At 35.9% G+C, this 12,849-nt stretch overlaps 1 protein-coding gene across 9 annotated transcripts in view; it reads right to left on the reverse strand.

The window, feature by feature from the left end:
- LOC121425736 (actin-binding LIM protein 2-like) overlaps positions 1-9,429 on the reverse strand; it is a 52,319-nt gene extending 42,890 nt beyond the window's left edge. For 3 of the 9 annotated variants that reach the window (XM_041621911.1, XM_041621914.1, XM_041621910.1), the window contains exons 1-3: positions 9,013-9,428; positions 6,511-6,694; positions 3,126-3,218 (exon numbers count right to left, since the gene is read on the reverse strand). In XM_041621911.1, coding sequence (XP_041477845.1) covers positions 3,126-3,218; positions 6,511-6,694; positions 9,013-9,151 — 416 coding nt within the window. In that variant the 5' untranslated portion in view covers positions 9,152-9,428. Of the gene's footprint in view, positions 1-3,125; positions 3,219-6,510; positions 6,695-9,012 lie in introns of all 9 variants that reach the window. The other 6 variants (XM_041621913.1, XM_041621917.1, XM_041621912.1 and 3 more) reach the window with 5 other exon arrangements.
- Positions 9,430-12,849: the final 3,420 nt, after the last annotated feature.

Genomic DNA, 12,849 nt, shown 5'->3' on the forward strand with positions numbered 1-12,849 from the left:
ATTGGCAATTTTAGGCTATGCCTGTTGAGAATACAAAATATGATTTACTGCCAAAAATTGACTTATTAATCGGTCACCATCATTTAATTTTTAGATTTACCATTTAGTAATATTTATTCTTTCCCTTTACACAAGAGTATCTCAGTAAAGAGGTCAGTTTTTATGCTATTCAGTTTTTCCATGATGGATACAACAAAGAAAAACTTGTAAAATTATAAGAAAGGAGAAAATATTGGAGAAAGAAAAAATTGATAAATTATTAACACCGAACCTTTGCAATGAGATCATATTCAATAATCATATGAGACAAATTGTATCCCTAGATTCATGTACATGTAGTGAGACAAGTAAACAAAAATGATTACATTTCCATAAATTCTTTATCTCAGGCCCGTTGCCGAAAGATTCGTTTAAATCACTCTCAAGAAATCAAGCACAAAGTCCCCATACATGTCTTTTTGGGGGTTAAAAATCAAGTTGTATTTGATTTTTTTTAGTTGTGTTTGATTGCAACTCTTGCTGTAACGGCCCCTGCAGAGGTAGTCACGATGAAGTCCAAAACATATTATCTCTCATGTCAGAACCAGATATGGCAACTGGAAAACCATTAGTAGATCTCAATTTCAACCCTCAAGTAGATGTCAAGAACAGATGAAAGATGTATCTTTAAATCGGGATATCTCCTTCGGATATGAACTAATTTCTACTAAAAAATACTTTCCAACTGTGTACAATTCCCTTGCATGTATATGGACTTCTCTTCTTTCTATTGAATCCGACCCCTATTATCATACTTAGAAATATAAAATTACATTTAATCTACATTTGATTTAGGATTTTTTTTACTCCCCCTTCATTACATGTATCATCCACCTGCTTTATAACCACACCCTTGAAGTTTCATCATCCAACCTACACAGCAAAAACTGTGGTGTTAACCGGCGTACATAGAGTACCACACCAGTTATTTTACACCAGTGTTAAATTGGTGGTGTTAGTTTTACACCTATAGGTGTTATTACAACACTTTTGTTGTTACATTTACACTCGTTGGTGTTATGTTTAATCTCTAGGGTGTAATTCTAACACCTCAGGGTGTGGTCCTCTATTAACACCAATTGGTGTCAGTTTTAACACTGCAGTTTTTACAGTGTGTCAATCATACACCTTATATCTTCCCTCCTCTTCTCTCTACCCCCCCCCCTCCCCCTGCATATGCCATATGTTTTTAGTCTGCTGTGCTAACCCTTCACTCAAGGGTCTGAATGTGCAGCCTACTCATGCCTTGTGTACTGAAGGCCCTCTAAACAGCAAGTTTTATATGTGCTAGTCTTTGCATGGAGACACACTTGTTGATCAAAGTTTCAATCAGGGTCTGTGCCTGCAGACTATTTGTTAGCATGCCCTTCACAATCTACCACAAATACATTTGCACATTGCCTAAACTCCTTCGCTTCTGCCTGCACTTGTACCCCCCTTGCAGAAAATTTGTGATAAAGTGGGTTATTTATCAATACTTTATTTATGAACTTTTCCATCACTCCCCTTATTGTACTCCAAGTACCTATTATCTTACATAACCCGTTCTTTACCGCAACTCGTTCCTTATCCAATGTTATCCCTACTCGATCTCTTACCCTAACCCTATCCCTTACCCCCCCTCCCTCCTCATCTGTTTCTTCATTAAATAAGAGGAACCTGCTCACTGACAATCAATTATCAGGAAATGAAATGTCAGAGTTAGAAGCGCTGCATCAACTCTGAACATTGTCTTTAATGAGGAGGCATTAATTGACTGATGATCCGCCATGTGTCGACATTTCATGAGATTAAAAGCAGAAAAAAGAAGAGTGAAATCTGAGAATTTCGTTTCTAATAAAGATGGGAGCCCATGAGAGTAATTGAGTTGAGGACGGATGGAATGTCATCAGTGAGAAATGGATAGAGTTACCTCACTGATTGATAATCAAATTAAAATGAGAAGAGAATGTTTGGCATGATCTGCAAAGGGTTATTTTGGGCAAACTTTCGAGGACGCATCTGGAATCCATTCTTATTCATTTCCAATATCTTTCGATAAATATATGACGCAGCTACTAACATAGTGCTAAGCAAAAATTTTAATATAAAGTTTCTAAAAAGAAATCCGTGCCTCTTTGATTCATAACCTAAATAAAATGATAATCTACCATAACAGCACTGAAAAAAAATCGAAAAAGGGCGCATCAAATTTTACCTCGCTTTTCTGCTCAATGAAAATTAGGATGCGAAGCAAGCTGCAGATTGTGATTTCACCTCTGAAAAATTAAGCATTTACGGCACTCCCAGAACCATGTTTGCGATCGGCATTCTGAAACGACGTTTGAAAACGCTGATTCTGTCTCCGCAATGAAAGCATAAACACACACTTAATGCCATACCTGTTTGGATCCAGAAATCTGCTAATTCTATGCAGATAAAAGGAATCATGTTACCCAAACAACTTCATGATAGCGCTAAAGACTTTATACAATTAAGCAACGACGAGTTCCTGTATATTTAGATTTATTGAAAAACTGATGTCTACTACATGCAAACATAGACCGCAAGAACCTGGCGGTAAAGTGGATTTTGTTTCCTTTTTAATGAGAATTAATCATAAATACATAATTAAATTAGTAGGTACTTTTTTACAACAATTGGTTGAATAATAGGTATTCATGCTATGCATCAAACAGGCAGCTTATATTAACAGGAAATGAAAGGATTATCTACATGTAGGGGTATAAAGCAGCAAACTCATGAAATTCAGGTAAGACTTAAGTAACGAGAGTAATTATTTGTCACAAACTCACAAAACACTCAAAAGAAGAGAACAGAGGGACACAAGACAATACCATGATAATGGCAATGGTAATCGCAAGCATTCAGTTTCACTTCCAAAACAATTTCTACAAGCATTAAAATGAATGTGATAACATTAAATGAATATCTGAGTATGAGAGAGCAAAAAAGTACGGCATTAGGCAAAAACAGTGAAACAGAAAAAAAAGTCATGCTCCCGTTAGAAACAGAAGGTGAATATGAGTTTGTCTATATCTTTTGACTGTTGGTATGTTTGTTTATTTATTTGTTTGTTTGTTTACCCTGTAGCCTCGGTGATACGCTGGCACTGGAGACACAGACAGCAGTTGGTGACCGGGTCATAGGAGACATCCTCACCCCCAACGAAGGCGTGCCTGTGAGGTCATTAGGGGGTCATTGCAGGTCATTCGGTCAAAGGTTTTAAATGTGTTTGTTAGTTTCAATGAAGGAATATTTGCCAGATGATGAAATCGTAAATAAATGAAAAGAGGAAAACACTCAACAAACAAACACAGAAATGACAAGGTTTTTTTTTCAAAACACAACGTTGGACATAACAATAGGAAATGGAAATACAGCAAACAAGACAACAGATTCTCTCACAAAATTCATATTTTTCAAAACACAAACAGGCGTCAGACGAGGAAATTTCATAAGGATAATTCAAGCACGGGTAGGATCATAGGGGAATGATGAGGAGAAAATAAATGGGGATAAAAGAAAGTAAAACCATGAAAAAAGTTGTAAAATGAAACAAATAAAACATAAATCAAAACATAACCATAAATAACGGAAAGAATGGTAATTTGATTATTATACATGTATTTAATTAATGAAATATGAAATAAAAACAGCATGACAAAATCTGTGTGGGAAAAGGCTAGAGAATTAAACTCTAATGAGAATCATTGAGAGAAAGGCTCAAATTATAAACGGAAAAAATCATGCAAATCAAACTTATCATTTTTCAATGAAAACATAAATCCTGAAGAAAACATCACAAACTTTATTATTGCATGATAAAAAAGTAAACAAAAGGAAAAGATACTAATATTTCAAACATCAACAGTTTGAATGAGATGCAAAAGTAATATGGAAAGAAGAGATGAACACAGCAACACCAGAGTTATATATAACTTGAAGTGTAATCAATTATAAAAATCAATTATAAATGCTTTACAACTAATAAAGCATGTAGCAATGACACAACCTTTGCTTGCATTTTTATGCAACTACAATAATGAATTGTGCAAAGTTTGTTCACTTTTAATAAATGAATGTGTCTATAATAGATACTAAAACAAATTGTGGATTTGGGACTGATTGAAAGATATCCCATACTGCCTCAAAATATGTACAACATACCTCATGAACTTCAACGATATCAATATTTTTCGCGTGGTCATAAAATATAATCTCCTCTGCAATATTATCTTCACATAGGTTTATATCATAATCTCGGAAATTAAATAGGAGTTTATGACGATTCAAAGAATTACTCCCATCTACATGTATACAATCTAACTTTCCTCATTAACCAAAATCCATTATATTACTGAAAATATTACCACAGTCTCAAATGAAACAAAATTCTTATGGAATAGAAATACAAGTCTTATTACATAGAAAATTAATAACACTAAGCTGGTTTTCTTTCCATTTTGAAACACAAAGTCACACATTCCAGGAGAAATTTACCAACAAAGTATGACTCATTTGATATTGAAATTCAACAATTTTTTACAGCTTTTAAAAGAGGGGTTAATGGTCTCGGTGTATTATAAGTGACAATATTGTTTGCGCAATTGGAAAACTTCCTCCATTTAGATCCAGTTGTCAAAACTAATTCCGACTCAAAATACCTTCATTCATCCACTGGAAGAATATAATACAAAATATAATCAATCAAAATTTGAAAAGCCCACGTGTGAATACTTGACATATTTCTGCAAAATTTATTATTCTCCTAAAAAATATTTCTCAATGGCTTACAATAAATATTTGGGTCATTTATCAATCTGAATGAGACACCTCACCATGAAAAGATTTCTTTCGTTTTCTGGAAAAGGCTTTGAAATAGTTGATGCGTACTTTTATACAGATGTATTACCTACTGATCATATCTAAGCTAACTCTGCATCGCTCTGATAATTTGTAATAAAAAGCTTTGACTTAAGGGATTAGAATTTTGGCATCTATCGGCACATACTGCTTGATATGCCAGTTTTATAGTGTTTGAAACTCTTTCAAAGGAACCTACTGCCTTTGATACTAATATACTAAATGTTCATATACTATCCTATTAGTAAAACTGTTCACTATACAGTACATCCTTTACTTTAATCCGAATTTATTCCTAGTTGTAATATTCTAGTATCTCAGAAGGTTATTCTCCTAACATAATTTCCCAACAAACATCATCTTTAAAAACTCAAACGTTTTCATCTCATAAATACCAATGGTCATATTTCATCCAACAACTACATATTCCTTTCAGATATTTGGCTACTATGGCTCCCCAAGAGTAATGGCCTGGCGAAAACAAGATTTTTACGACAATCCTGCTATTTCTTTCACCAAAAAGAGCCCTAAATTCTCAAGAGTCGTCTCATTTTTCAACAGATCTTCCTCCATCCACAGCATAAGGCACAGCTGCTATTTGCATGTTGCTGATACAAGCTGACATGACCTATATAAGTGACATTTCTAAAATATTTGTGATTTTGAGAAAGTACAATCACACAAATTCTATTTTATTTTATTTTGTTGGCATGAGGACCCAAAACTGGATACATCTATTGATTATTTACACTCGTACTCATATTTTATGCTGAATGTCAAAATCTATATTAAAATAATCATGATCATATTGCATCTCTAGAGAGCAAACTGGGCAGTCCCAATCTGACATCAAAATGTTAATGGAATTTGGACAACAATGACAACACAGAACTTTCATTTAGGAGTCAATCACTAACATAAAAGTATGTTTTTTATTACCACAACAAATAAAGAACTGCTTCAACCAAGTCAGCAAACATTACATTGCTAAAATAACCCATTAACTCTTTGACTACTGTCTTCTATTCTTCCCATAAATTTTGTATGACTAACCCCCTTAAATATCGGCACATGGATTCTGTAGGGATTCTACTGTTCCTACAGTCATGTAAGCCTATTTGATGCACAATTCACATCACAAGAAAGGCTGAAACATCCAAAAAGCTCCTTTTGAGACCAACAACCAATAAAGCTGATGATAATCCCAAAGGAGGATTTTGACTATCAGCCTAAGGTACTACAATGTTCCTTCAGAAAAGTGGCATCCTTGCTGGCTTCCTGCATGCAGAATTTCAAAGTAGCTTTCCTGATCCCCTCACTCGTTATCAATGCAGAAATTGGAGGATCACACCATAAAAGATAATTTCTGAGCCAGATCCCCATTAGAAGCCAGCTAGGCTAAATGTGGTGCAGACTTTGATCAAGTCACCAAACGGACAACCATGTTGGTATGGCCACTTTGGTGAACCATATACAACACAGCCAGTATCTCTTGTATCTCCAGGCTTGAGGGTTTCCATTGACCTCAGAAGCCAATAGCAGCATACGAACCCATTGTTCTTGAGGAACAGAGACTATGGACAGAGAGCGTTTGTTACCACTTACCCGCATCTTGCACAGACGAAGCAATACTTGTGGTAGGTGTTGCCAAGGGCTGTCACCACCTCTCCTTCAAGATACTGTCCGCAAGCCTTGCACTTTGTGCCATAGTTGTCCTGGTAATCCGAGGCACAGTAGTACTTGCCATTCTTGATGAAAAACCCGCCTTGTCCTAGGCCTGCTGAACACACTGCAAGGGAAAGGAAAGTAGAAAGATGGCATAAATCACAAATGTAGACCTGAGCAATATACCTTGGATAAAGCACCTTTACTATTTAAATTGTGTTTTGAAAAATCGAATCATAATGAATCCCACAGATTGTTGAAAATAAAAGGATTTGTTTTTTTTACAACCATGTTTATACCAAAATTCTTATTTTCCTAGCATCTGTCATATTGTAATTACCTCATTGAAATTTTTGAAATGTGAGGGAGGGGCTTTAAATCAAATTTATCCAACAATCATAAAGTAATGAGCCATTAAAAAAAGAACCAGCTGGAAGATTATGAAATCAGCTGCAAGTATTTAAACAAACAGTCATAAAAATTCCAATGATTCTGTTAGCATTTCCAACTGCAATGTACGTTGTTGGTAGAATACTCAGGAAGCAGTAAGTTCATACGAGTAATTAGATTAAACCAGTGTTTGGTTATGGAAAATCTAAACCATTTGAGTTTGAACCCAAAGTCAAATACATAATGAAGGAAAGATTCCACCAGGGAAATATTAATATTTCCTGACAATATCCTAAAAGACATCCTTGAAACATATGATCTAAAAAAAAACTACTAGTACTAGTAGTACAAGTAACTAATTCAAGTAAAGCTTACTTTGCAATGAGCAAGGTCCAATATTAAAGAACAATTAAAAAACATCATATGGGGAAAAAATTGGTAGGTTTCTTATTCACTGATGAACATACAAGATAGGGGTCCGAAGAGCCTCTATTAAGAAGAAAAAGGAAGAATGATATCACATAAGAGCACTTCATCTGAATGAACTGTTAATTTCAAATTTCAATGAAGACTCAAAGAAAATTTTATAAAATTCAAAAATTCAACCATAACCTAAACATTTGAAACATTGCCAAATTGTATTCTGGCTTAGGGTTTATTGATTATTATGTCTTTTTCTGTTTCAGCTCACAAGTATTATTCCTTAAGGCTAAGTGACATGAAACTATCAACACTCCTTGAACCTCAAAACCAACTCGAACAGAGCTAAGTGTCATATTCCGTGCATTTTGAACCAAGGAATGAAATGAATCGCAACATTCCATCGTCATCTTGGCAAATTGGCAATGTCAGGCGGTTTCACTTTTGATAGCATAGTAACACGAGAGGGCCTCAATTTAATTTTTAAGGCTCAAGTTCAAATTCTAAAGTGCCCTACTTGTGAAGCTGTAATGGAAAATTAAGGAGACCCTTTTTTAGCTTGCGAGATTGGTATCAGATTTCAAAATGGATGCTGTGGATTCAAGTTGAATAAGTTCTCCAGTGAAAATGATTTTCTCCAGTCTCAGTTATAACATTGGACAAAATAATATGTTGTGATGTATAATACATAATCATCACTAGTCCCATTTGTGATTGATTTCCAACTGCTTGTGTATCATCATTTGCACTTTTCTGTGATTTTCAACGAGTATTTTCTCTACAGACTAAACTTTTATTGACTTAAAGTCTGCTGCTTTAAAGCTCCCCTGGTTACAGTAAATAGAAGAATATCCAAGCTGAATGCAAACACCTCTATGTCAGATTTACAAAGTATGCATGCATGGTACTGCATGATTTGACGAATATTGTACAATGCTTCAATCAGTATTTCATGGTATCAATTCACTTCATTCTAAACTTTGAAATATACTGATTTTCAAATACTGTCACTTCTCCCAAAATATGTTTTTCTTGAGAATATACAACAAATTTGGAAAAGTTCCTTTTGTGACAGTCACCCTAACCCTTAGAAGGTGGAAGTTGCAAATTGATTTCTTTCCAAAAATTCTAGTACTGTAAAAAAATGGATACAGTATTCAGTAATATCACATGGAAAAATCTACTGTTCATTCCGTTTCATAAAAAAGGAAGCATTGATCGTTTATATTATAATGGGCTGAAAACGGAATAACTGCTCGTGGGAAACAAGGAAATTATTGACAATGCACACACAGATAATTTGACATACATTCAGAACAGGATATTTCTTTTGAACTAAAGCATAAATGCTTATTAGTTTCAAATGGGCTGAAAAATAAATAGCTGCTCATGAGGAAACAAGTAAATTAATGATCATCCATGTAAATTATGATATGCAATATAGGCATACACATAATAAGTTTTTATACACTTAAAACAGGCTATAGAGAACAAATAATATAAACAATTTGAATTTCATTTCGAACCGAGTGACCGAAACACCTGGGCCAAACGGTTTTGATAGAAGCTGACACACACACATTGTGATATTGTAAGGATATTAGATTCTATTGAACTGTACACAATGCTCACCCTCCTCTTCATCATCCTCATCGTCATCATCATCATAATCATCGTCAGTATCATGACCACGATCATCTTCAATGACGCTATCACTACCACTTCCATAATCCACATAGAAAAATCCACCGGACTTGCAGACAACAGCCATGATTCTTATGTAGCTTCAAATATAGCCCAGGTCCAGGAATACTCCACTTTCCATAAGCATGCAACGCTATTCCAAGGTAATCACAGACTGCAAAGAATAACCTTTGCCAGCCCGTGATTGTTATAAAGCCTATTGAAAAACACAACGCCTTTCTCTTCGTTTAAACACGGTCTTTCACACTGTGAGAGGATGCTGATATCCTAACAAAAGGGCGCTCAAGCGTGGCTAGTAAAGAGGAACATGCATAGCCTAAAGCACTTTAGGGACTACCACAAAATCATCTAACGGTCCTACTTAATACTCCCACTTCACTTTGACTGGAAGACTGATACCAAGTAGCACCTTGCGATTTAATCCTAATTTGACAATATCATGCCAAGTTTGAACAAATGGTTTACAGTCATCATCTCCAATGGGGTTGAAGTGTTTCTGTTAATAGCTCTATGGTTTTATTTTGAGCCTGTTTGTAACAGTCTGCGATTATTATACAACTGTTGGTAGTCTTTGTCATTGGGTAAAGTCCATTGATTTGATCCACTTATCTCCCAAGAATGCAAACTATTTCTCCAATGTATTGATCTCAAAGATTAACTGAACACACTGCAATGTCTGATTTGTTTTGGACTATCGCTTTACATAACATGCGCAATAGCGTAATGCGCAACACTTTATAATTAAATATATCCTTATTCTAAACCACAAGACCTTTTAAGATTTTGTCCTCAAATGTTTTGTTTATGACAATATAAAACTCTTTTCTAACCAAAGGTACAATCTACATGAGTGCATTATTTTTTTTTTTGAATATTTTTATGAGGGTCCTACGTTTCATTTATTTGGGGTAGGGTCAAATGGTGGATCAACACAAGATACTCTATCTATCTATCTGAAAAGTTCATAAAGGATTTTTATTTCATCAATCTTACTTAAAACGTCTTTTATATCAAAATAAAAACTACTGTTTTTCATACTTTGTACACAAAATAGCATTTCCACCAGGTTAACAATAAAAGCCTAGTTGTTTCACTGAAATACTACCCAAAAGTATTTTTTTTTTACATTTTAGCAAAAAACACTTGTGCATGTAAAGAGCTACCAGTATATCATGACAGGGCTGATTCACAGACTAATCATCTTTACCTTCACACATATTAGGCGGTTTCAAACCGCCTCGATCACAAGAATCCCCGTTAAATTACGAGAACTTTTTAAGGCTAAAAAATACCCGTTAATTATTCCTGCATTCACACCGCCCCGAAACACATCCTTCGGGATAAGTTCCCGAAGTTACGAGCATGCGCAGTGTGGTCTGATAAGCAGGCAAGGCGGGAGATTAAAAATCACTAGCCCAGCAGCCACCCACGCCGCCGCGCCCAACGACACGCTGGGATAAAAGTTCCCGTAATTTGCTTTCACATCGCCAAAATACCTGCGACCTTGGAAAAATCCCCACGAAAGTTCTCGTAATTTCGCCAAGTACCTACTATTTAGCGGGTATTTTCTTTCGGGGAGATTACGCGTAGTTTGCTTTCACATTACCAAAATACCTGGTATTTTCTGATCGGGGTAAATTTCCCGATCAGAGAAGACCTGGAACTGGCGAACTTCGAGGCGGTCTGAAACCACCTATTGTGTCATTCATGTTATCTCAAACAAGCCAGAGTATGTTCCATTTTCAGAGATAACCAGAGAACCTTGAACTTGACAGAAGATATGAAGAAATTCTTCATTTACAATCTTTACTTTGCTATATGAAACATAAATATATTACAAACGCAACCTTTGGCCTGTGATGCATCCATCATACATGCAGATATCAGGGCTGCTTAACACAAAGATTAGCGATTGATTCCAGAACATTTTTTATGACTCATTCAATTTACAATATACAATAAAACATTAAAATCAATCATATATTCAGTCGCTGGGCTTTGTGATACAGGAACTAGACACACGCTTGCAATGCAATAAAAGTACAGGGGAATCACTGAAGATAGTAAAGAGAAAAGTTCCTTTGCACAAGCTAAAGGCCTGGTCACACCGCCCGAGCGTTGTTGGAGCGGAGAGAAAAATCATCACCGCTCGCTACCGTTCACCATTTTAGATTTCAATTGTTTTCTTTTTGTTTTCGATTTTTTCCCCAATTTTGTGAGCGAAATTCGACCCTCTCCCCCTACCGCTCCATGACCGCTCCAACAACGCTCGGGCGGTGTGACCAGGCCTTAAAGGTGTGCATGTTTAATGCTCATTTTCAAAATTAAACAGCAACATGAATCATGATTAAAAACTCAATTACAAAACACAGAACACAAACATGATCAGCGTTGTACTGTTCAGAGTCAAAAATTTAAAGCCGATTATATTTTGTTGATCCTCTTTGAATTTCCAGCTTTCATGAGCGCAGTTTTAGTGCACAGTTTGACCCATCACACGAAAGGTCAATGGCACCTACTTGTATTTGGAAACCGACAATGAACACACCCAAAATATAATAGGTCTACATTCAACTACATACTGGCACATTTTTAATGATTAGACTTTATAGACAAACCATACAAAGCTGAATTCAAGATTCAAAGTAGCCATAACGATTCCTTTCTGAACTTTTTAGGCAATATCAATATCCAGGGGGGGGGAGCTCAGTATATAATGCATAGTGGGTATGTGCCGCGGAGGGGACCCCCATTTTTACACCCAAATTTCCATTCCAATTAAGGCACAGCACTTTTGTCTTATTGAGAAAAAAACAAAGAAAACCGCTCCGAGGCATAGCATTTTGTTCTTATCGAGAAAAAAGAAGAAATAAATCCGCTCCAAAGCTTCGCATATTTTTCGTTAAGCCATTCCGGTCGCATTGATTTGCTGCAATTTTGGTGAAAAGCAGCCATCGAGCTCTGTCCAACCATCGACTTTGCACGAGCGCACCCGGCGGAGGCCGCGCTAGCTGCATCATGCACGCTTGCCCGTTCCATAGGGGTGCATACACACGTACTCACACGCTGGCGATCCGTTCTAAGGACCCCTGTTTTCACAAAAATTGTAGTTCAGAAGCCCGTTCCGAGGACCCTCCTGTTTACAATAAGCCTGCTCCAAGGCCCCTGTTTTTTGTCTCGCCCGCGGCACACCCCTTCCACTTTTTTGGTTGAGTGCCCCCCCCCATCCGGATCAACATTCCAAAAGCATGACTTCCAGAGAAAAAACAACATGCCCTTCTAGTTCTAGCAGTAGATATAAATGATTTTCTCCTACCAAATGCATAATGTGGAAGCAAGACAACTGACACTTATCAATCAAACTAGTGTGTAGTTTTGTATCATGAGTGTGTTATGTCTTTCCTAATCCGTCATGATCAATACCTTTTATGTTTATATATTTGATCATTCTCACAGCTTGCACTGTGGGAAAGTATGCACAGCAATGTAATCAGAAATATGTAAAGTAATCATGCATTACACCTGGCTTTATGTATCTAGGAAAGCAAGGAGTAGTCTGGACATATAAACTCTTTACAACTTTATCTTCCAAAAAAATGTCGCTTACTGAAGGCATGGAACATATCAAAGTGTAAAAAAAAACTTTGTTTTTGTATCGAAGTAAAAACAAATAAAAATAGTATCTGATATTCATAATGGATTACATACAAGAAAGTAGCAATTAGATTTAGTAGCATTTTAATATTTTCTTAAGGCGAAAAACAA

This window comes from Lytechinus variegatus, chromosome 12 (assembly GCF_018143015.1).
Source record: "Lytechinus variegatus isolate NC3 chromosome 12, Lvar_3.0, whole genome shotgun sequence".
NCBI lineage: Eukaryota > Metazoa > Echinodermata > Echinoidea > Temnopleuroida > Toxopneustidae > Lytechinus > Lytechinus variegatus.